This window comes from Acinonyx jubatus, chromosome D2 (assembly GCF_027475565.1).
Source record: "Acinonyx jubatus isolate Ajub_Pintada_27869175 chromosome D2, VMU_Ajub_asm_v1.0, whole genome shotgun sequence".
Classification (NCBI taxonomy): domain Eukaryota; kingdom Metazoa; phylum Chordata; class Mammalia; order Carnivora; family Felidae; genus Acinonyx; species Acinonyx jubatus.
In genome coordinates, this window is record NC_069393.1 from 78,376,155 (window position 1) to 78,400,411 (window position 24,257).

At 57.3% G+C, this 24,257-nt stretch overlaps 1 protein-coding gene and 1 long non-coding RNA gene across 6 annotated transcripts in view; one reads left to right on the forward strand and one right to left on the reverse strand.

Annotated features, from left to right (window-relative positions):
• The window catches only part of LHPP (phospholysine phosphohistidine inorganic pyrophosphate phosphatase), a 118,968-nt gene that overhangs the window by 52,020 nt on the left and 42,691 nt on the right, over window positions 1-24,257 (forward strand). The window contains exon 7 of one of the 5 annotated variants that reach the window (XM_027063335.2): window positions 3,326-3,825. The exons of the other annotated variants lie outside the window; for them this stretch is intronic. Within the exon in view, the coding sequence (XP_026919136.1) occupies window positions 3,326-3,488 (163 nt within the window). The 3' untranslated portion in view covers window positions 3,489-3,825. Of the gene's footprint in view, window positions 1-3,325; window positions 3,826-24,257 lie in introns of those variants that run through there. 5 annotated transcript variants of the gene reach the window in all.
• Window positions 2,468-7,237, reverse strand: LOC128312570 (uncharacterized). Its single transcript, XR_008292036.1, has 3 exons — window positions 5,914-7,237; window positions 4,477-5,637; window positions 2,468-4,388 (listed from the first exon to the last, which is right to left on the reverse strand). It is a non-coding gene; the product is annotated as an uncharacterized LOC128312570 (long non-coding RNA).

The following is a 24,257-nucleotide window of genomic DNA, read 5'->3' on the forward strand; positions in this document are numbered from 1 at the left end:
GGAGCCCCAGGCTCATGTCCTGGCTCTGCCACTTACCAGCTGGAAGAAACGCCGAGCCTCAGTTTTCTCATCTGTAAAATGAGGGTTTAGGGGGAAGTACTCCCTTTGGTACAAAGGAGGAGCCCAATAAATACCCAACTGTGGGGGGGATAGGTCAGTGATATGACAGGTGTGCATAGCACAGCCGGGCCCGACCCTCCAGAACTCTGGGGCCTTCCTGAGGGCAGGCCCAGCCAGGCCCCCACCTCTGGGTGGAATCACAGTTGCGGCACCGCTTTGAAAATTCGCCCCTAGAGACCACGTCCTCCAATTTCCAAGACATTCTCACAGACCAGCTCTTGGCCTCCCCGTGTGTGGGGGGATGGCAGTGCTCATGGACGGCGGGGCGGGAAGAGTCCGGGTATAGCCATGCTTGTTTCTCTTCCTGCTTGTAGCCTTGTGGCAGCCCGCCAGCATGGCCCGGCACACCACAAGCCTCCCTTGGGGGAGAGACGCTCGATTGGAAAAGCTGGCTTTTCTTTAAAAAGCACGAGTGCAGTAGGCTCTACCCCAGCTTACTGGGGCACCTGCTCTCCGCCGCCCTCACCCCCGTGCTAGGAGACGTGGCCCACGTCGGCTGCCTGCTGCTGCCACCGGGAGCACATCTGAGAGGCAGCTCAGCTTTGCAAGCACCTGCTGTGTGTTCAGCAGCGTCGAGGAGGAGGAGTTCCCAGCCTGGTGCCGGGCACAGAGTGTTTGTCCAGAGGGGCTGGGAGGAGGGGTGCTCAAAGAGGACTCTGTGAGATGCAGAACGCAGGGGGTGAGGGATGTAGGGTGAGGGTGGCCGCCCAGGGGATCACCTGGTCGGCAGGGACCGTGTTTGCCCTGCGTCATGTCCCGCCCCGAGCGGGCACAGGGCTGGCCGCACTGCAGGCTCTGAATGACGGAGTTTGTGGGTGGGGGCTGAGGACGCAAGGGGACCCGGGATGGGAGCCTGGAGATGGCGGGCTGGCCAGAGCAGAGCCCTTCTGCCGCTGCAAGAAACCCTTAAAGGCCCCAACGCGTGACTGAGAGGTGGGTGGGTTGCAGGAGAAAGGCCCGCGGTACGGCTGCCCGTGTTTCAGGAGCAGACACCCCTCGTGGAGCCAGCTGGGTGGCCACTGCGGGGGGACTTGTATCATTGTCCCCCCCGCCCCGGAGGCAGGTGGAGGCAGGTGCAGGATCTGCCTGGGTCTTTGTAGCACAGCATCGGAGCCTTTTCTCCTTTTTTTTTTTTTGCATGTCCTGTATGTGGGGTTGTAAAGAGAGCTGATGGCAGGGAGGGGACAGCAGTGGCTCATCAGAAGCTGCAGCGGCGAAGGCAGGAGGCCTAGGTGGGTGCCTTTCAGCCCGACTGGCCCTGGCCCAGGGGCAGGGGGGCCTGGGGGCCTGGGGAAGGGCCTGGGCTTCACGGCCGTGGGCAAGGGATGGAATGTCTGGCGTTGTGACCCTGCGCGGGCTGCTCTCTCTGCTCCATCTGCGTTTTAACGATGCTGTGAGGTGCAGGTGAGCCTGCCATGAGCTCGGTCCCCTCCCTCCCTCGTGCCTGAGTGGAGGTCTCTCCTGGCTTCTGGCTCTGGCTTACACAGGGCTGGGAAGAGCTCATTGATCAGGCTGCATAAAGTAGCAGTTAGGCGGGGCGCCTGGGTTGGGTCAAGTCGGTTAAGCGTCTGACTTCGGCTCAGGTCCCGAAATCACACTGTGTGAGTTCGAGCCCCGCGTCAGGCTCTGTGCTGACGGCTCAGAGCCTGGATGGAGCCTGCTCGGATTCCGTGTCTCCTTCTCTCTCTGCCCCTCTGCCTTTCATGTTCTCTCTCTCTGTCGAAAATAAATAAACGTTAAATAAATAAATAAAGCAGTAGTTAGGCCTTGAAAATAGTTCCAAATTAAGACTTTGCCAGAATCTGAGTATTTTCTCATGTGCCCTGGTCTTTGGAGCCTCGTGGTTAAGCACACAGGTTCCGGGACCTGCCGGGCTCTGAATCCCAGCTCAGCTGTTAACGCCAGGGGCTGGTTACCTAACCTCTCTGTGCTTTAGCTTCCTCACTGTGGGTGGTGAAGTAAGGTGTCTTCTTCCTAAGGTGGTTGGGAAAACACAAACTGGCCGCAGCAGAAAAGGGACCCCCTGCACCAGAAATTGGTTCATTTACTCTCAAAGCAGCTGTGTGGGATGGTTAACTGTTCTTTTCTTTGCTTGTGTAATATAATTTATTGTCAAGTTAGCTGACATGCCTTGTATACAGTATGCTCTTGGCTTCCAGAGTAGATTCCCACAATTCTTTGCTTCCATACAACACCCAGTGCTCATCCCAAGTGCCCTCCTCGATGCCCACCCATTTTCCCCTCCCTTGCCCCGCACCCCTCCCATCAACCCTGTTTGTTCTCTGTATTTAAGAGTCTCTTATGGTTTGCCTCCTTCCCTCTCTGTTTGCAACTATCTTTTTCCCTTCCCCTCCCCGTAGTCTTCTGTTAAGTTTCTCAAATTCCACATGTGAGTGAAAGTATGATCTCTGTCTTTCTCTGACTGTCTTATTTCACTTAGCATAACACTCCCCAGGGGATGGCTAACTATTCTTATTTCCGAGAGGTTGAGTAACTTGCCTGGGGTCACAGAGCTGGTGAGAGCTGGCCTTTGAACCCATAGTCCACCACGTGCAGGGTTCCCTGTGATTACTGTCTCTCCATTTGTTTCTGTATGGTTTTAAGTTAGTCCGGTGGATTTTTATTTTTATTTTTTTAGTGTTTATTAATTCATTTTGAGAGAGAGAGAGCGAGCCAGCAGGGGAGGAGCAGAGAGGGAGGGAGAGGGAGAATCCCAGGCAGGCTCCATGCTGTGAGCACAGAGCCTGACTCGGGGCTCGATCTCACGAACCATGAGATCATGACTCGAGCCTAAATCAAGAGCTGGACGCTTAACTGGCTGAGCCACCCAGGCGCTCCAGTCCAGTCAAGTCGGCCACCAGGGACATGTGCCGTGAGGTCCTGCTGGGTGGGGGCTGGTGCCAGGAGGAACCACTCACAGCTGCCAAGGGAGCTCCGAGCCACAGGGCAGAGAATGTGGCTCAGGGTCCTCAGGTCGGGGCTCCAAGCCCCAGTTCTGCTCTGGCCCCTCAGGAGAATTAGGGGGATCCCTGTGGGGCTTCCAGGCCCTACCCCTGGTTCAGCCAGACCAGCTGTCTTGTCTGTATCGGGGTTCCTTGTGAATTCCACTGGGCAGAGGCAACGGGTTCTGCTTCTTCCGAGCATTTGAAAGCTTCAAGGAGCACTGTCTTCAGATCCCGTCCACACCCCACCCTCCCTTTTACAGGTGCAGAGGCCGAGACAGGCTAGGAACTGAGCCGGGGGCTGAAGGGGCCCACCCCACCCCTGTGTGCAGCCCCACCTCACAGCCGAATGGACCTGACCTTCCTTGGACTCCCTCCCCAGCGTCCCCCTGGAGGCCTCACGGGTCTTGTGGAGACTGTATCTAGGGGCTGGCAGGATCCAGGTGGCGTGTGGAAGTCATCCCCCGTCCTGTTCTGGCCAGAGTCAGCCAGGAGGGGAAGAGGTTAACCTGTTTGGAACCTACTAGTAGAGGGGAAGCACCAGTGTCCCCATAGGAAATAGTTTGAAATAAATTCCTGTCCTGCCTCCCTGCCACCCTGGGACGGAAGCTCAGTAGCGACTCCTAGTGTCCCAGCTCCTCTCTGCAGGCCTGAGAACACTCTAGCCCTGCTCCCCGACCCGTGTGTGGTGGACAGAATATGTGGGCAGGCCGAGGGACCCCGGAGCTCCAGGGAGACCAGCTGTCCTGCAGTGTCCTGCAGCCAAAGTCCAAGTCTCCCGGGTCAGTGGGGGGGGGTTCTGTAAGCCGAGGCCTGGGGGAGCTGAGGGCAGGCAGGGCTGGGGGAGGGGAGGGGAGCAGAGAGCTTCAGTGTCACTGTGGAAGGGACTCTCTGAAGGCAGGCAGGAAGCAGGACAGGCCCCCATTTGGCAGAAGACCACTGGGAATCTGATGTATCGAAAAACAGATCTTGTGTTGTCGCTCCGAGCCGGGAGAGTGGGGTCGGATTCGGCAAGGATCAGCTTGGACAGTGGCTCTTGACGGGTCAGGTTGGAAGCTGTCAGTAGTCCGTTAGCTCCTGGGGGATGGATGGACTGAGCTGTGAGGGGCTGGGCGCCTGGACTGTGCTTTCTGCCTCTGCTACGGACCGCCAGGTGATGGCTCAGGCCTCCTGATCGCTCAGGTAATGAAACTAATAGCCATCTTTATAAAGTTTATTTATTTATTTTGAGAGAGAGAGAGAGAGAGAGAGAGACCTAAGCAGGCTCCTCGATGTTAGCTCAGAGTCTGACGCAGGGCTCGAACTCACAAACTGTGAGATCATAACCTGAGCCAAAATCAAGAGTCGGATGCTTAACCAACTGAGCCACCCAGGCACCCCAGTAGCCATCTTTTTAGAGTAATCCAGCACTTACCAAGTGTAAGCAGTGGAGCTTTTCCTCCTTTGTGCAACCAGCTTGCAGGGTAAACACAGTTTTCTGGGTTTTAAATGAGAAACGTGAGCATCAGAAATAGTAATAGCCTGGGAGTTGAACCAGGTGTGTCTGACTCCAGAGCCTCTGCTTGGAATCCCAGGCGAGCTTGCCCAGACTCAGTTTCCCCACCTGCCGTCTCTGCCTCCTCCTTGCTGCTGAGAGAGGTGCTGGGAACACGGAGCTTGGGGATCTCCTGGGGGCCTAGGAACGTGTTAGGGGTGTTCGCGCTCTCTGTCCACGTGGCAGGGCTCCCCCTTGTTGCCGGAAGTGGGGACTCGGGCTGGAGGCGTGAATCGGGGCTGCAGAGAGTGGGCGGCGGGCATGCCCGCCCAGAGCAGGCCGTGCAGAGGCGAGGTGGGGAGGCTAGGCCTCGCAGGGCACCTTCTGCCTGGCTGCCCCGCTCCAGGCCGGAAGCAGCTGGCGTGAGCCCCACTCTTCCTTGCGCCCCAGCACGGCTGCCTCGAGGTGCTGTTTACAGGCTGCGCTCATTGTGGATAATGCCTGCGCCTTATCTCATCCATCACACTGCCCCCATTTCACAGATGGGTACTGAGGCCAGAGGGCCGGGTGGCCAGCGTGAGGGTTGGTCCTAAGAGCCGGGCTCCCCGTTTCCTGCTTTCTGTGCCTCCTGCCTCGGGGGTGGGACGGGGAGATCTCAGCCAGGGGTGAGTAATGTAGACTGCATCATAAACAGAAGCCTCTGGGCTTATTTTGCCCTGTTACAAGCGTGTGTGGGTTTCTACCCCCAAGCGTGAGCCGCCACAGAGCAGAGACATGGGGTGTGGGTTGGGCTCAGATTGGGGGTGTGGCCCAGGTGATGAAAACACCCTCTTAGGACCTGACAGAGTCCTTGTCCTCTGTTGTGACTGAGCCCCCTTCTGGGCCATTCCAGTTCCCCCTTCCCCGGTGACCCCCCCCCCCCCCCACAAGCCTCCCACCCCGGCGCTGAGGGCTGGGCCCACCCTGCGGAGTCTGCTGAGCACCCTGCCATTTGCTGTCGCTTTCCCCGCGGTCTGCAGGTCTCGCCTCGGTGGGTCTCACGGCCCTGCCACTGCCCTTCTGCTTCCCAGAGTGCCGTCTCCCGGTTGCCCTCTCTTCTCCCTGTGGGATGTTTGATGTGAGGAAAAGAGAGGCCTGATGCTGCGAGGCCCTGGTCTGCACACGCCCGGCAGCTTCAGGAGAGCAGACTGCCGCTCCGAGTCCCCCTCAGCCCCCCTGGCCGAGGGGAACACGGTGGACAGGCCTCCCTCCCCTGAGACAGAGGGCCACGCACGTCTGCCCCGGGCCGCATGATTGCCCACGAAGGGCTGGCAGTGCAGATCTGGAAGACACCAGTGACGGTGAAGGTATGAGGACAGATACTCCATGGAGACTCACACATCTAGGAGAACCCTCGGGAACTCTCCGGGTCCTTTCCGCCCACCCCATCTCACAGAAAAGTAAGCCTCCGAGTGGCTTCTGACTTGCCCGGCTCCTGCAGCTGTTGGAAAGCTGACTGCATCCTAGAGCCTGGGCGTGCTCACCAGTGCGTGCCCTGATTGCCTCTCAATTCCTGCAACAGAGGCGTGGCGGAGGAAGGAAGCACTTCCTGAGAAGTTTGTGCTACCTCCCATGACATTTCAAGGCACTTTATTTCTCAAAATATTGTCGGGATGGAGTTATTTTTAGCTCGGCCTCATGGGATCGGAGAATACTGTTGCTGCCGCTTGGGCAGACAGACTTCTAGTGTAGACCGGTTCTGCGTGACCTCTTTCTGGGAGAGCCACGTGCTCTGAGGAATTGTGGGGTGCCCGTGAGGTGAAGCAGAGCGCCCCCAACTGTTCCCTGTGGCTCAGCGACCATCTTGAAACCAGAATGCCCCCCCCCCCCCCCATCCCCAGGGTGCGGGTTGGGGACGCTGGAGCAAAGCATCTCCAGTCAAAGCCACTTGTCCGTCTTCCCATCCTGCTCCAGTCACTTCAGGCCTCAATTTCCATATCTTTAAAATGGGAATACTAAGAGGATCGATGCTCAGGTTGGGGAGAACAGAACAGCGTATTCTGCGGAAAGCATTCAGCACGTTTCCTGGCATGGAGTGAGTGCCCAGTGAATACTGGTAGTGTTATTTTTATTGGAGGAAACTCGGGCCCCAGGATAACTGAAGGGAGGGACTTGACTTCCAGGCACTCGGGCCTGACCAACTCTGTGGCATTGCCGTACTGGTGTGGATGTGTGAGCCCTTTTCCGGGGAGATGCTCTGGGTGCACCTGTGCTGTCCGGCCTCCCGAGGCTGGGGGGTCTCCCACCCAAGCAGGGGCCTGCAGCCTGAGCACATGGCCCTACCCTGTTCCTCCTGGTCCCCGTGGCCCCGGGTCCCCACCGTGTGCTGGCAGTTTTCTGGTCTCTCCCGAGGCTGGGCTGGGCTGGGAGCAGGGGAGCCGCACAAGGAGAGACCTTCCACTACGGTCTAGAGCCCCGCTCTCATTCATCTCTGGATCTGCTCTCAGAATGTTCTGGGGGAAGTTGCCGACACAGGACACAGTGCCTCAGAGGGCTGGCCCCTTCCACCTGGCACCCCCCCACTGTTGATGTGACCCCGCCTCGTGTTCTTGGCCCCCCTTGCAGCCTGCTCTGTTTACTCTGTTCTGCTCTCCACAGTTTGAGTGGGGATTTTGCAGAGGACCCTGGGCTGGTGGGGGCCGACGTCTCGCACCCAGCTGCCCACTCTGGCTGCCTAGAAAACCGCCATGGTTCCTGGTGCTCCCGTGCAGCTCGGTGCCTGGGGCCTGCAGGGGCCTCGGCTGTGGGGAGCACACGCATCGTCTCCAGCAGGCCCTGATGCGGCCCCCAGCCCCAAGGGGCTGCACAGGTACAGGCCCCAAGACCGGTGGATCAGAGTGCTTGGCAGTTTATAGAAGACACTTGTCCTCTCTCCTGTCCCCTTGAGCCCAGTCCTAGGTTCTGGCCACAGGACTGGGCTCTTTTCTCTCCCAAGAGTTGGAGCCAGAGTGTCCTGGTGGCAGAGCAGGCTGCAGCCTGTGTCCACACTTGGTCCCCGTCCCGATGGATGGAAGGAGCGAGGGGGCTTTGAGGGGCTCTCCTGAGATACACCTGTAGCCCACACTCCTGGAAGTGGAAGCCCGTGTGGGCTCGGAAGCTGAGTCACCAAAGGCCATCGTCATGCATTTGCCCTCCCAACCTTCTCTTGGTGCCTTATTAGACCCGACTGGACAACCGGAGGCAGTTGGGGCCCGGGTCTGCCGCTGGGGCCAGCCTGGAGGTACTGTGACTCTGAATGGGGCCATCGGTGGGGCTCTGACGCAGGGTGACTTCCGCTTACTTGCTGACTTACATGTTTACAGATAATGATCACAACAGCCTGAGGAGGAGAGTATTAATATATCCCCATTTACAGTTGGGGAAACCGAGGCACAGAAAAGTTGGGTTCCCCACCGAGAGCACACAGCAGCTCGTGGGCACTGGCATTCTGTTTCCAGTCTGAGTGCTGGGGCTGTCCATGGCACGTGGTGTCGAGGGGCATCTAGGGGCTCCCCGGGGGGCTCCCACTCTCATGGAATCTCACAGATTGGAGCTGCCCTCCCACATCAGGCCCGCTCTGGCCTTGCCTGAACTTCTCTGGCCTCTGTATGCAGGGACTGGAGAGAGGGACTGAGATGCCCCACAGTGACCTGAGTTCATGAACGGCCGGAGGGAGGTACCATCTGTCCTGGACGCCCTCTGCCGGCACAGGCCAGCCTGAGGCCGTGTCGCCCACACCTGGGGCTGCACACCCCATCTGGGAGCCATCGTGCCAGTGGGACAAAGCAGAGATGCCCCAGGGAGGCCGAGACTTAGGAGCCTGGGAACAGGGTGTCTTTCTGGGCTCAGGGCCTTTCCCTCAAGATGGAAAATCTCGGGTTCCAGAGCTGCTCACAGCACGAATTCAGTTGTTGGTATTGAGCGCGTGCTGGGGTGTATCTTGCGTTTCTCATCTCCCGTGTGGTGGGTTTAGCGGGGCCTGTCTGGGCCGGAGCACCCGCAGCGGCACACGGAAAAGCCATTTTTACCTGGAAGAACTCCATTAATCCTTGGAGGGGGGGGGGGGGGAAACGTTTTTGATAAGGCCTCCAATGTGGGCTTTTTTTTCTTTTTAAAAAAATTAATGGGATTTTTCTGATCGTGAAAGAAATCCATACCTTTTTAGGAAAATACAGAAAAGCACAAGGAGGAAAATCCACAATCCCACCTCCCACAGGGAATCACAGTTAGTGTTTTGTTTTGCCTGTTTCTTAAAAAAAAAAAAAGTTGTACTAAATGAAATCGTGAAGCGTGGCTTTGGATTTAAGATCGCACTCAGAGTCGCTCGCATCCGAGCGCGCTCCTGTCCCTGGGACGTGGTCGTGCTCTCACAGAACTGCAGCCTCCTGGCCTCCCAGCCAAGCTCCCCGGGACCCAGCCAAGTTTCCCCGGGGTGGAGCCTGTTCGGGAGGCTGCCAGCCCAGCCAGAGCAGGACGGCAGGCTGGAGGCCCCCCCTGCCCTCTACCCCGGGCTGACCTGAGCGACAGAGAAGGTCAGAGTCAGGCATGTTCCTCCTGGTCCCCTGGGTGCAGGGAAAGCCCTGTCATCCCGTCCTGTCTCCCCTCTCTACAACCCCTGGGTAGGAGGAATTGTGTCCCCCCCCACCCCACATGCTGCCGGCCCGGAGCCCCTGGAGACCAGGAGCAGACTAGTTGCTGGCACGGAGGGAAGGACACGTGGCAGAGAGTGACAGGAGGGCTTCAGCGGCCACGGCCACAAACCTGTCCCATGAGTGTGTACTGGCAGGTGGCCGTGGAGATCCTGGGGGAGGGTTTGTGAGTCCCTCTCCTCCCTGCCTCACCCCTGCCCAGGCCGGTGGGGCACAGCCAGCCCTGGATTTACCCCCCTCACGGGGTGGCCTTGTGCCCTCACCGGTGTGGGCAGCAGGGGCAAAGGGCAGGGAACTGGCACCCGTGAGTTGCAGCATTGGCCGCCCTAATGGGGGTGGGGTGAGCGGCCTCCACGCACCCCTGGCTACTGTTAGCCTCTGTGCCAGGGTTCCGTTTACGGAGGTCAGGATTCTTTTTAGATTTTTAAAGCTTGTTATTGACATGTAACATACAGAATAGTGTACAGAACTTAGGTAAAAAGCTTAACAAATTTTTATTAAGCGAACACACCTGTGTAAGCAGAACGTGACCAGTCCCCCCAACCCCCCCCCCCCCCGCCCCCGAGTCTCTTCCAGTCACTTTGTTCCCTGAGATAATCACCACCCTGATGACCTCTCAAAGCAGAGATTAGATTGCCTGTTCTGGAACTTACTGTAAAGGGAATCATACCACATGTATTGTTCTTTCTCATGGTCAGACTTTTTTTTTTTTTAATGTTTGTTTGTTTGTTTATTTTGAGAGAGACAGAGAAAGTGCATATGCACGAGCTAGGGAGAGGCAGAGAGAGAGAGGGAGACACAGCATCTGAAGCAGGATCCAGGGCTCCAGGCTCCAGGCTGTCCGTGTGAGATCATGACCTGAGCTGAAGTCAGACACTTGACCGGCTGAGCCACCCAGGCGCCCCTCTCATGGTCAGACTTTTAAGGGGGGGGGGGGTCTGCTGGGTGGGTGGCTGGAACCGTGAGGGGTCATCCTGGCATCCGTGGCGGGAAGCAATGCTTCTCTGACCAGAGGTTGTTCAGTCACCCTGCAAACACTCCCTGAGTGTTGCTCCTGCCAGAGGAACATTAAGACCTGGCTTTGCAGAAACCTTCGGTCCACGGGGCAGGGAGCCAGTGTAAGAACAGGCAGTTTCTCTCTCTCGGGCTGGATGGCATGGGGGCTGAGCCCACAGACGCAGAGTGAGCCCAGAGGGTGGATGGGGTCTCCCTGGAAAGGTGGAGCCTGAGCGCTGTTCTGAAGGGTGACGGGGAGTTTGCCAGAGCGACAAGAGCTGGGGAAGGGCAAGTCAAGAAGAAGGGAGAAGAGTCTTTGTTTTCCCAGTGGGCCCAGCTCCTATAGAGGCAGCCACAGCCCCGGCCCTGGCCCTGTTGAGGCGGGAACTAGGGCGCCACCTACCAAGTCAGAGGCCAGAGTGGTGCTTTGCCCCCCCAGCCCTTGGAGGAGGCCCACCCAGCATCACACGTCCTGGCGTTGGGCCCGTGCCTCCCTCTCCGAGACTCTAAGCCCGCTGCGTAGACAAGACGTGCTGTGATTCCCAGAGGCACCAGAAGAACCTGCTGGTCAGAAACGTCTCCCTGTTTTCTTCCACCATGAGACTTAAGGGTTAAGGCAGATGCAGGACGGGGTGGTGCGGGACAGGGGGCCGCTGTGACTTGGCCGGGACCCGCCCCTTGCGGAGCCTCCAGAAGAGGTGGGAGTTGGATAGAGAGTCTCTTGAGGTCCCTTCCAGTTCTGCCCACCTCCCAGTTAGATGGGATGACTCACAGCGAGCGCTTGAGAATGGAGGTCAGTGCCCCACCATAAGGCCTTGGGTGCCCAAACGTGGGTGAGCACACACGAAGGCAGGCCCGAGGGCCGAGCTGGAGACGGGGCACAGCCCTCGCCCCCAGGGGCCAGGGCTGGGCTTCAGGGGGTTGTGTGCAGAGAAGGTGTGAGGGGGACATTGAGGGTAAGGGGCTGTGTGAGGAGCTGTCCTCGGATTCTCTGTGTGCCCTGGACGGGCCCTGACCTTGGCAGAGGCTGGGACACATCCAAGAAATGACCCTGAATCGAGTCAGATTCACACCCTGCAGGGGCCACTGATCTTTGTTTGCAAGGGGAGCCCCCTCCTCATTCCACCATCAGAGTCTGGGGAGCTGGGTGGGCCCAGCCACCTCCCAGAACCCCTTTGGGATGCTAACCACGGGCAGGCCGGTCTGCTCAAGCTGACACGGCTGCCTTGATTTCACGGGCCCTGATTTCACCTCTGGGCTGTCAGCCCCTGCCTGCAGGAGACCCGGCTTGTGTTTTTATATCTCACCACCTCGAGGTTGTGCGGGGTGAGGGGAAGGATGCGGTCAGGGCTGTGAGCACAAGCTTCAGCGCTGTGGCTGCCTGGGCCGGGCCTCAGTGTTGTCATCTCTGAAGTGGGGAGAAGGATGCCGTCCTCACAGGACCTCACAAGTAAACGCATCTGGTGCCCAGCAAGCCTTTGGTCAGGGTGTGGCCGTCTTGGCACAGACACCAGCACTTGGTGGCCGACTACGTTTTGACCCACCCATGGAGTTGGGTCCCCTGGGTTGCTGGCACCCATGGAGGTGCGATCCGTGTGCACCATGTGCCACACATTGGGGCCAGCTCCCCGGGGGACTGTGGCTCCCCGGCCTCATCCCGTCTTCCCCCACCCCACGGATGTCGGTGCCTAGAGCCAAGTCAAAGACGGAGCTTCTCCAGGGGTGGCCCCTCCGTAGTCCCCCCGACACACAGGACAGGAAGAGGCCCTCAGCCCCTGCCTGGCCCCCAGCCCTTTGGAGGAAGAGGGGCTTCTGTGCCCCAGGAAGTTCTGGGGGATGGGAGATGGCTCCCTTGGGGCAGGCGACCGAGCAGGCGTGTCTCCACATCCTCATCCGGATGAGGGGTATATGATCATGCGTGTCCCGTAGTTAGAATCGCGCCTGCCCCCCCACCCCCCGCCCCGAGCCCTGAAGCTCCACAGGTGATCACTGCTGCCTCCAAACAAGCCGTTATGCCGGTTCACCTGTTTGGGGCCATCTCGCAGCCCCACATCCGTCCCCGGCTGTGCTCCTCCGGAGGCCTTGTACTGGTTTTCAAGAACGTGAGAACATCGGAAAGCACAGGAGACGTGTTAAAAACGTGTTCCTGAACATTAATACAAATCCTCAGGTGGAATTGGGGTCTTACCGCGAAGGTTGACGTCGTCATCTTGAGAAGTTCCGTCAGGGAGAAAATGCAGCCTCTTCTGCTGACGTCGGGGGCTCAGGAAGCCCAGCGATGGACAGTGGTCGTCACAGCTCTGATGGACGAGGAGGCAGGACGTGGGGCACTGAGGAGACGTGTGTCAGGGGTGTGCTTGGAATTGGGGTGTCTCTGGCTGGCTGTCCTCCCTCCACCCGCCAAGCTGGTGGGAAGGTCTAGGACGCGTAGGACTCCGTGCGGGCGCAGCGTCCACAGGGGGCACCTCTCAGAGCAGAGTGGGTTGGAAGGGACGCGCCACGGGACTGCCAGCCTCTCCTGACCTCGGATGGCCGCTAAGGGACAGGGTCACTTTAGTGCCCGCTGCGCCTGGAGCCGGGCCGGGTGCTGCACACAGTCCCGCCTTTCCATGGCGGTCCCAGCCACTCCCGTTTATTTATCGGAGGTGCGTTCTGTGCGAGGCCCCTGCCAGGCACTGGGAGGCCCCTGCCAAGTATTTGCTCGTATTCTTAGCTCAAGTATCAGACGCTGAATTATTTGGTCGTACTTGGGCCTGAGAAGTTGCCCAGAGGAGTCCGGAGCCATCCGAAATTCCTCCTCGGTCGTGTCCTGCAGCTGCCGAGCCTTCCCGTTCTCCTGCCTGAATATTTCAGGTCAGTCACCACACGCACTCCTTGCTGCTGCTGGCCTGGGTCCCTGTCATAACCCTCTGCTCCCATCAGGACGCCTCTGGCTGCGGCTGACAGGACACCTGACCAGCAGTGGCCCCAACCCTCAGGGTAGTTATTTACCTAAGAACACAGTCGGGCTCAGGGTCGGCATCGCCGTTTACCGGGCCGTCTTTGTCTTTCTGGTCCACCAGCCTCCATATCAGAGTGAATCCAGGTTTTTTGAGGCTTGAAGTTGAGACAAGTTGGGCAAAGGGGGCATTTTAAGAAAAAAAAAAAATACATTAGGTTTAATGAATACACAATGAGGTTTGAAAGAATCGGAAACATGTGTTTCACCAAAAACATGTACGCGAATATTCAGAGCAGCGTTATTCATGATATCAGAGCGGAAACAGCCCAGATGCCCATCAGCTGATGAATGGGAGACAAAACGTGGCGTACCCGTACGATGGAATGTTATTCAGCCATAAAAGAGAGTGAGGCCCTTTCAGGCTGCACCGCGTTGGTCCTTGTGGACACGGTACAGGTGCATGAAGCCAGACGCAGAAAGCCACATATTGCGCGGTTCCATTTATAGAAACGTCCAAAATAGACAAAGCTGTGGAGATAGAAGGTGGATTAGTGATTGCCAGGGGCTGCAGGGGAGCCAGGATTGGTGAGTCACTGTTTAACAGGTGTGCCTGGGTGGCTCAGTCCGTTAAGCGTCAGACTTCGGCTCAGGCCATGATCTCACGGTTCGTGGGCTCGAGCCTTGCATCGGGCTCTGTGCTGACCGCTCGGGGCCTGGAGCCTGCTTCGGATTCTGTGTCTCTCTCTCTCTCTGCCCCTTCCCTGCTTGTGCTCGCTCACTCACTCTCTCTCTCAAAAATAAATAAACAAAAAAATAGGTACAGGTTTTCTTTGGGGTGATGGAATGTTCCGGAAGTAGATCGTGGCGGGGGGGGGGTGCCTGATGTTGTGAACACACCAAACGCTCCTGAAGTGACACTTGCAAATAGTGAATTGTATGTGATGTGAATTTCACCTCCATTTAGAAATGGCTTTTGATGTGGACACATTGTCACCTCATGGTCAGAAGATGGCCTGTTCTTCCACGGCTGTGGGCCTTTGCATTGGCGTGGATGTTGACAATGGTGACAGTGGCGATGCCAATGGAGATGGTGGTGACAGTGGCTGGCAGGGAGGGAACACTTCTGTAGGTGCTGCTTTCTGCGGACTTTTTCCTGAATTCCCTCGTTTAAGACTCATAACCAGGGGAGGCTTTCGCCCCCATCTTACAGACAAGGGATGGGGCACCGGGTGGGCGAGGTCCTGGTCCCCAGTTATGTAGCAGCCGCGGCAGCCGGGCGTGTGGTGGTGCTGGTGACGACGATGGGAGTCACTGCTCCGTTTCCTGAGCCCTCAGTGGGCCAGGCACGTGGGCTGCAGACATTGCCTCCGCTGTCCTCTGGTCATTAGAATGAGCCCTCGCTTGAGCGTTCAGGAGACCGACCACGGCTCTGCGCGGGGAGGGGTGCTGCCCAGGGTCCCAGAGCGAAGTGGGCAGGGCAGGATTCAGAGCCACGCCCTCTGAGAGCCGAGCTGTGCGGTGCTGAGAATAAACCGGGTGCAGGAGTGTTGCAGCACGCAAGGGCCCTTGCCCAGTTGGGGCCCTGCGGGCGCCCACGTTGGCAAGAGGTCTGTGTCTCCTCCAGACCCCGAGGCCACCCCCAGGCTCCTGTGCCCCAGCCCGGGATTCCACCTCCCTGATCTTTCCACCCAGGGCTCCCCACACTAGACGTGCCTGTCACTGAAACATGGTCCCCTCTGCTCACCTGGACCGTGGCCTTCGGTCACCCTCCTCAGTCACTGAGTCACCCCCACCCGTGGCCGGAGCTCGGTCACACCACCACGGGCAGTGGCTGCTGGCTGGTCCTGTGTCTCCATCTGCCCACCTGCCACCGCCACCTCCACCTCCAGTCCGTCTTCCCTGGGAAGCAGAAGGACCTAGAACCCACGCTCGATCATCCCGCTCCCTACCTTGAACAAGAAATAATGTGGTTTCATGTGGCCTGTGGCAAGTGCAGGTCTTATGTGTCCCCCAGCCCTCCAGCCTCACCTTCCCCAGACGCCCCTCCCTGTGTCACTTCCCATTCTCCTTCCTTGTCCCTCTGCGTGTTTACGCCTTGTTTGTATCAGTGTGTAGATAATACTGTTGTTAGAGTTTTGTGTTCTACGTTTGTACTTACTGTACTTGACGTTATAGCACGCATATTGTTGTATTTACTGTGGTCTTTAAATTTTCTACACCTGCTCCCTCTCATCTCTCCTACCCCTACCTCCATCCCAGAATAATCTCTGTTAACAACCTACTTAGCCTCTCTCTGCTCCATCGTGTAAACCACCCCCCCCCCCCCCCCGGCCCATACACATCCTTTAAAGAATGGAATCATATTGTTTTCTTGCTTTTCTCCCTTCCCATCCCAGACACCCCCCAAGGCCATGGTAGAGGGGCTAACTCATGCTCTTCAGGAGCCATGTGTGCCTCCGTGGCGGGGACGGTCTAGCTCACTCCTCCCATCCCCCGGTAACAGAGACTCAGGTTATTTCCTTTCTCTTCAGCATTACAGATGAAAAAATATGCTTCCTTAAGCCTTTTTTTTTCCTGTTTTAAAACTGTTTCTGGTGCACTTGGGTGGCTCAGTTGGTTAAGTGACTGACTCTTGATTTCGGCTCAGGTCACGATCTCAGGGTTCCTGAGATCAAGTCCCGTGTCGGGCTCTGCGCTGACAGTGCGGAACCTGCTTGGGATTCTCTCTCTCCCTCTCTCTCTCTGCCCCTCCCATGCTCTGTCTCCCTCTCTCTCTTAAAATAACTAAAATGAAGTTTAAAAAAAAAGTTAAAAAATAACTGTTTCCAATTTTGCACTTCAGTGGTTTGGACTTTAGATTCTCTTAGTGATTTTATAATTTCTATGGATGTAAGTCTTTGTGGAGGAAGGAGATGTTCTGGAAAGTCTGCAGCTCGCCCTCCCCGGTGGCTGCTGGGTGGAAGTTTGAGCGTGCCGAAGGGTGAGCCTCCGTCCCACCGTGTCTTGGGGGAGGTTTCCATTCTGGGTCTCCCCGGGGCCCATGCTGAGTGCACGAAAAGCCGCCCTTGGCCCTGAGGCCCCTGCCCTGGCTCCGTGCGTGGTGACGCAGCATCGCCTCAGAGGGGAAGGTCTGGGCTGATAGTCTCCCTCCTGAAGAAACAGTTTCCCAGAGCAGGGCCACCCAGGCTGGTGAGGGTGCTTGCAGCGCTGTGAACATGGCCTTATTTGGAAAGAGTCTTTGCAAATTTAATTAGTTAAGTTGAGGCCATACTGGAGTCAGGGGGGTCCTTAATGCAAAACAAGAAGAGAAGAGACAGACATGGCGAGAAGTCCCCCGCGTGTCGACGGAGGCAGAGGCGGAGCGATGCGCCCACAAGCCAAGGAGCAAGGAGGGCCTGGGGCCACCAGAAGCTGGAAGAGACAAGGAAGGACCCTCCCCAGGAGCTGTGGAGGGAGTGTGGGCTTGGAGCACCTTGGAGACTCCTGGCCTCCAGATCTGGGAGGGAATGAATTCCTTTTGTTTTAACAACCCCCACCCCCCACCCCATTTGTGGTGCTTTGTCATAATTAGCATCAGCCTGTCTGTCTAGTACTGACCGAGACAAGTACATACAGGCATCTCATCGTTGAGTCTGGAAACTGTCCAGAGCCAGAGACCGGCAGGATGGGGAGGGCAGGGGAGGGGACTCGGGGAGACCGCAGGTCTGGGGCCCGAGCAGCTGGTGGAGCGTTGGGGGTGGGAGCCGGGCTGGGGGCCGTGGGTCGTCCTGCCTTGGTGCCCAAGTGGAGCGCCCCCAGCCATGGTTGGGCCTCCGAGCCTTGAGCTCCGAGCGACAGGCTGGGGTTGAGATCAGCCGCACAGCTTGTCCCGCAGACCCGCAGCCAGAGCCTCAGAGGGGCCGGCTCTTCCACGGGGGCCTTCTCACGGGCCAAGCTGCCTAACCTGGAAAGAACAGGAGAAGGGGGACAGTTTAGAATAAATATATGCATTTTTAAGCGCATGGCCTCTTTTAACTTGTACATAGTACTGGTGATTGTTGTATTTAGGCCTGAATGGAAACTAAGTCTAATATAAAAATCTAGGGGCGCCTGGGTAGCTCAGTCAGTTAAGCGTCCGAGCTCGGCTCAGGTCGTGTCTCACGGTGTGTGAGTTCGAGCCCTGTCTCGGGCTCTGTGCTGACAGCTCGGAGCCTGGAGGCTGCTTCAGTGTCTCCCTCTCTCTGCCCTCCCCCGCTTATGCTCTGTCTCTCTCTCTCTCTCTCTCTCTCAAAAATAAGTAAACATAAAAAAAAAAATCTAGTCTAATTAGCTTTTTCCCACAAAACAATTTCCAGCAATGTATCATGGACATGAAAGTGAATCTGAAGAGTGAATCTTATCTGCTCGGTTCAGAAGCATCAGGGAAAGAAGGGGGACTGTTTCTGAGCCTTCCTTCTGAAAGCCAGCTTTTCTTTTCTTTTTCTTTTCTTTTCTTTTCTTTTTTTTCCTTTTCTTTTTTCTTCTCCTTTCTTTCCTTTCCTTCTCTTCTCTTCTCTTCTCTCTTTTTTTTTTTCAGTCTTAGGCTTATGTGTAAGACCTTGGAAACTCACAGAAGAAACCATTTGGTAGCCTTTGCCCTTAATTGGGGCATGGGATAAGGCTTCCTGCCGCACCCAGTGCTGTGAGTTGCAGGAATGGGCCTTTCCTTCACGGAATGGTCTCCCAGGCGGGGCCAGCCTCTGGCTGCATCACAGGGCCCGGTGTCCAGAGTCAGAGGCTCGGGTTTGAATCCCCACCCGGTCACTGCCTGATGGGGCACTTTGGGGCAAGAGACAAACTCTCTGAGGCTTGCTTTTCTCGTGTGTGAGTGGGGATGGTAAGGCCTCTTTGTGGGCCGTTATGAGGATTAAATCCAATCAGGTTGCGTGCATGTGAAGCGTCTGGCATGGTAATTGCTGGCCGCGAGGGAGTGGGTGGTACAGATGTCCTGACCTCGGCGTGCAAGGCAGATGACCCGTCTCCCAGCCCCTCATGGGCCTGGGGGGTTGGATGGACTCCTCTCTTCTTCTTCATGCCTGCAAGTGGGGCTTAAACACCTCTGGTGCTGGGGAGCTCATTCCTGGTCAAGGGAGCCTGGTCCACAGTCACTGCTGTTGTCTCTTACCGTCTTTCCCGATCTGTGTCTTGTGGGCTCAGCCTCAGGCATCTGTGGGGCAGGGGACTCGTGGATGACCCTGGTCTCGTCTGTTTGAGCCCTGACCCCTGTCTCCCGCCCTTTGTGTGCTGAGAGGAGAGAGGACCCACCCCCACTCTCTCTCCTGGTAGTGCTCGCGTTCCAACGGTGCCTCTGCTTTTGTGTGTTCACAAGACTTCCGGCGTTGCGTGCAGGTGCAGGGAGAGCATGGTGCGGTCTGTTGATAGGGGTGGTTCGGCTGCAGTACGCGGAGGCCGCCGCGTAAAGGCCCAGCCCCAGCCCCAGCATGTTGATGTGCCCAGGGCCCTTCCTTCCTGCACCGGGGGTGTGTGCACGTGACTTCTCCCCACACTGACTGACTGTGGAGAAGACAGACCTGCTTCCCCCTCCAGGCCGAGGCTCTGGAAAAGGGGCTCTGGAATGCCAGCTGCGGGGGGAAGTGAAGCCAGGGCGGCAAGGGGGGCCCAGCCAGCACAGGTCTGAGACAGCCGGGTCGCGTGCTCACAGCCCTACCATCACCTCTGTGCCCCGGGGTGACGTCCTTCCTCAGCAGCAAGGGACCAGCTCAGTGCCCCAAGAGGAGCTTGGTCTATGTGGGATCTAGAGCCGAGCTCTGGAGCCCAATAGCCTGAGTGTAGATCCTCGTCCACCACTGCATAACCTTGTAATCTTCAGTTCTCTGTGTCCTCTTGCTTGTTGTGCCGCCACTGGTACTTAACCCATCTGTAAAATGGGCCCACAGGAACCACCGTCTCCCAGGGTGCTGGTTTTCATTACCACGCCCACCAGCATCAGCTCCCATCCGCCCCCTGGGGCTCCTGAGGCAACAGCACACCCCCCTCCCCACCTCATTAACCACCTGCCTCAGAGACCAAGCAGGGGGGAAGGCAGGTCGCACCGAGGACCAGCTGGCCCGTCCCCAGAGGAGGGGAGCCCTGCTCACCTGCCTTCCCACTGCCCCAACTCCGCCCAGATTCCAAGCCTGCCTACCACCCCTTGGGCTCTGGACTCCTACCTTTCTGAGCCCTTTTTTTAGTCATACTCGGCCATTGACAGACATCCACATCCCAGTGCCCTCGTGGAAGCCTGTCCCCGCCCTTGCCGCCCCATGGGCTGTTCTCTCATGTTGCTTGTTCTGGAGGGGACTCTTCCCCCCACAATCTCAGGGAGGTGAGGTCCAGCTGATGGGATGCGGTCCTGAGTAGGAGATTCAGATCCGCAAGAGCCAAAGTGGGTGGGGGCGGCCACCTTTGCCAGGGTGGAGAAGTGAGCCCCAGCCTTCTGAGGTTCTGATGCTGGTGGTTCCTGCCTGGCTGGCCTGGCCTCCGCGGGAAGAAAGTCCACAGATGTGAGGGACCCAGTGGGGTCCCCTGGTGGGCCTCCTTAACGAGCAGTGTGGCCCAGCCCCGGGCTCCCACCTCTGGCCGCTTGCTGAGCTGCCAATCTCCCCTCGGAGCCGGGGCTTGTGCTGGGACATCCAGAGGGTGCCGAGCCCCGGCGACCCGCTCTGCGGTCTTGCAAGTTGTAGGAGGGACCCCGCAGGACACTTCATACCTCACCCCGCCCCCTACTGCAGGCACTTCCTGTTCTGTCTCCCTGCTCTGCCGGGTTGTCCTCTGGAACCTTTCCTTGCTGTCTGCCTTACGACCATCCATTTTCCAGGCTGTCGGGTGGGGGTTCCGGGCACTCATCGCCCTATCAGAAGAGGGGGCCCTGCCCTCTGTGCCCACCTGGCCCTGTGGCCTCCCTGCTCCCCATCCCGGAAAGTAGGTTAATAATATTCATCAGCCCTCTCCAGAGATAAGGAGAGAAAACCATCTCCGTCTGGAGGGGCTGAGCGTCATAATTAACGAGCTGATGAGTGTCCAGATCTTGAGGGAAGAAAGGGGGGGCTCCAGTGGCCAGGCTGGACACAGCTCTTAATCCTGGGGCCCTGCTGTCCCTGCCTCACCGCCGAGGCGATCATTTCTAAATCAGGCCTACACGGACTGGACGTGTGGCCACCATCCTTTGGAAAACGCCAGAGATCATGCGAGCACCTCCTCTCCCCCTTGCTCCAAACCCCCAAATGCCCCTGAGCCTGTGAAGGACCAGCCCCAGCATAAGGCCCTTAAAGCCCCAGCATTTTAACCGCCCATCCCTGAAGAGTTAGGAGGACCCCCTTGCTGATTTATACACTATACACTTGGGGTTTAATTGGAACATAATTGTAATCCATATGCCTGTTAAGGTAATTACACTTATAAACCTAATATAATCCATAGATCAATGGGTTCTGGGCTAATTAAGGCAACCGTAATTAACATTTACAAAAAACCTTGCAATTACTGGGCTATCCTTTAAGCTGGCCCTCCGAGCTGATAATGAGGGCTGGCTCAATGCTCCGTGGCCGCCTAAAGCTCTTGGATTCTGCACCTTGGGTCGCTGGACCGAGCGCTCGCCCCCTACCGCCCAGGGGGTGGGGTCGGCACCCGCACTTACCACCCCGGGGCTCTGAGGCAGGCACCCGACTGATGACCGCCACACCAGGGGAGCCAGAATCTTGTGACTCGGCTGTCCCCGGTGCTCAGCTTGGGTATCTGGCTCAGTGGACTCCACCTGGCAAAGCAGATCTTGGAGAAAGAGAAAGAGAAATCCGCTTGTTGAGCTAAAAACCAAACTCGGGGGGGATATGGAGTCTCCTACCCCAGCCTCGGAAGTTTTGGGGGCCTTTCCTCCTGCCCCACCCCCTGCACCTGCAGCCAGGCTATCCCTGTGCCCTTCTCACTGCCCTCGGGGAGAAAGTGGTGTGGGACTACCCGCTCTTTCCCCGTGGGCCCTCCGGGGTCCATCCAGCGTTGGGGAGTTGGGCCTCCTGGGTGTGGAGGATTGCAGGTGGCAGGAGAGACCAGAGGAGCACAGCCAGTGCCCAGAGGCCGTGTCCAGGGCTGATGCTGAGGGAAACCAGCCAGGACATCTAGATGCCCTTGGTTGTCTGTGGCTTTTATACCGTCTCCAAATCTGTGTGTCCAGGAAAAGGAACCCTGACTAATACAGAACGTTCCAGACCTCACCCCTGTCCTCTCTCTACCCCTTCCCAACATCAGGGAAAGTCTGACAGCTGCATGCTCAGGTCAGGATTGCCCCTGTTCCTCTGTGTTGCCTGGTTCCTGGTAACACCAGCTTCGTGAGCTGCACGGAGGCCGGCCCGCCGGCCCCCCCCCCCCATCCGGAGCCCGAGATAAGCGGCCGCCTCAGCAGGCAGTGTCCACAGGGGGATTGCCACAGGCTAATCTGTCTGGAATCTGTCCTCTTCCTGCCCAGGAAAGCAGCGGCACTCTGGGAGGGACAGGGACCTCCTTTTGTCCTTGTAGCCCTGTCCCCTGGGAAGCAGGTGCTCCTTCAGACAGCTACCATGGGGTTCCTTTGGGAGGGATTCAGGTGCAGACAGCAGGAGCCCTGGAGCCTGTGTCAGGAGGGAGTGTGGCAGGATCCTTGCTGACCTGAGCTGTCTCCACCACTTGAGCTGGTACGATTTCGGCAGGTAGAAGTTACCGAACCACTTGAAGACCGGCTTATGGAACGGGCATATGATGAGTAAAATCATGTGCTTGGAGGACTTGACATAGCACCCGGTCCGCAGCACATGCTCAGCTAATGCTGCTGCTGCTGCTGCTGTCACTGTCACTGACAGGGGCTCTGGAGGACACAGGGTGGATGGCGCAGGGTGCGAGAGAGCAGGGCTAGATGGAGGCAGGGCCAGGTGGGGGAGGGGCCAGATGAGCCGGGCCCAGTGGGGGCAGGGCCAGGTGGGGCCAGCGTCTCAGCTGTCCCCACCACGCCGACTCTGCGTCTGGTGCATACGGGGGTCCCAGCGCTGGCTCCTCTCCCTTGTTCATCTGCGCACCTTCCCGTCTCTGGACCCCAGAGATTCTGCAACTCTGGCAGAAATTCCCAGACAGGACCAGGTTCGTCAGTGGAGGAGTGAGGCAAATAGGTACAGGGTATATCTCCGTGGGGACCACATGGCTGGTCAGGGCTGGCACACACACGAGGGGAGAAAATGACACATCATAAGAACAGCTGTCGCTTACTGAGTCCCCACTGCGTGCCAGACTCTGGGTGAGCATTGCACAGACTCATTCCCTGACTCCGGACCTCAGCTCGACACAGCCGGCATTCTAGTCACCTTCCACGGATGAGGAAGCCAGACCCAGAGGGGTTGAGTCATCGGTTAGAATTTGTCCAGCAGGGGAGTGCTGGGCCAGGATTTGAATCCTGCCATTCTTTTTTGTTTGTTTGTTTTTAATTAATTAATGTATTTATTTTGAGAGGGGGAGAGAGAGAGCGAGAGCACATGAGCAGGGGAGGGGCAGAGAAAGGAGGAGAGACTGAGAATCTCAAGCAGGTCTGCACAGTCCGTGTGAAGCCCGACGCAGGGCTCGAACTCATGCACCGGGAGATCGCGACCTGAGCCAAAATCGAGTCGCACGCTTAACTGACTGAGCCACCCAGGCGCCCCAGAATCCCGCCACTCTTACCGCCACTGTGCTCTCTCCCTCCCAAGGGCCCACTCTCTCCTGTGCCAGCCAGTGGGGCTGAGCGAAGGATGGTCTATGCGGCCTCTTCTCCCTCTCCGTAGTAGAGAAGAGGAAAGATCTGGCTGGGCCGGGCTGCGGCCCCCACCCCACTCCCACAAGGCCAGCATCCCCCGGCGGGGCTGGGGGGATACTGAGAATGCTGGGGGAGGCCACCCTCTTCAGACAGAGTCTGCTGGGTGGGTGGGGGGTGGGGGTGTCAGACACCCCTCCTCCCCAGATGGGGGCACCTGAGGTCACCTGACCCTCCCACAGCCCGGGAGGCGAGGTGTAGGGCCACGGAGAGTGTGGGTGGGCCCCATTTCCCCCGCATGGGGCCGCTGGGGGGCTGGCCTCGTCTGGGACCACAGTCCTGCCCTGCCCGTCGTCCAGAGCCCACATACTATCATTTCATATATTTTATCCCATTTTCTAGTTGCCTCAAGGCAGGCGAATCACTCTTTTGTGACTGTTAGCCTCTTTATTTTCTCAAAATTTCAATGTAGCGAGTTATGTTTTCTCTTGCTGATAGTAAAACCGTGGGCATTCCTGAGCCCCTGTTCTAGGCGCACATGGAATTGCTGGTCAAAAGATATGCAGAATTCTAAGGTTTTTGGTGCTTCTGCAGAATTCTCCCACCCAGTGGCTGTTGTACCCCCATGTGCAGCGTGGACCGCATGTGCTCTATACCTTTACGTCCTCACCAGCTCGTACCAGGGAGTGGTTATCATCGGTTTCCTTTCATTTTTTAAAGTTTATTTATTTTGAGAGAGAAAGAGAGAGAGCAAGGGAGGGACAGAAAGGCATAAAGAGAATCCCAAGCAGGCTCTGCACTGTCACCCCAGAGCCCGATGTGGGGCTCAGTCTCACGAACCATGAGATCATGACCTGAGTTGAAATTACAAGTCGGGTGCTTAACTGATTGAGCCCTCCGGGCACCCCAGTATCATCAGTTTCTTAAAAATGTCTCCATTGATAAAAATAAAAATATTACCGTCTCTGATTACTAATGAGACTAAAGGTTTTTTTCTCATCTTCCTTGGTCACTGATTTTCTTCCCCTTCTGTGGATTGCATATTCCTATCCTTTTTCATTTCTGTTGTGTGTTTTTAAAACCAAGCCTTTTCTTTTCATGAGAAATCTGCATTTCATCAAAGATGGAGTGCAGAGTCTGTGGCTCATTTATTCCCTAGAGAAGATGCTTCTGTTTTGTTCCCTAATCTAATAAGATACTGAGAGATGTTGGCAAATTACTCTGCAGCCTGCAAGACGGGTGGTCGGTGTGCGGAAGGATCCCAGCCTCGTTTGTTCCTTGGCTAGGGCTCTCTTGACGGGTCCCTCTCTGCGCCAGGCCCGGGAGCAGCTGGGCTCCCAGACCCAGGCTTCTT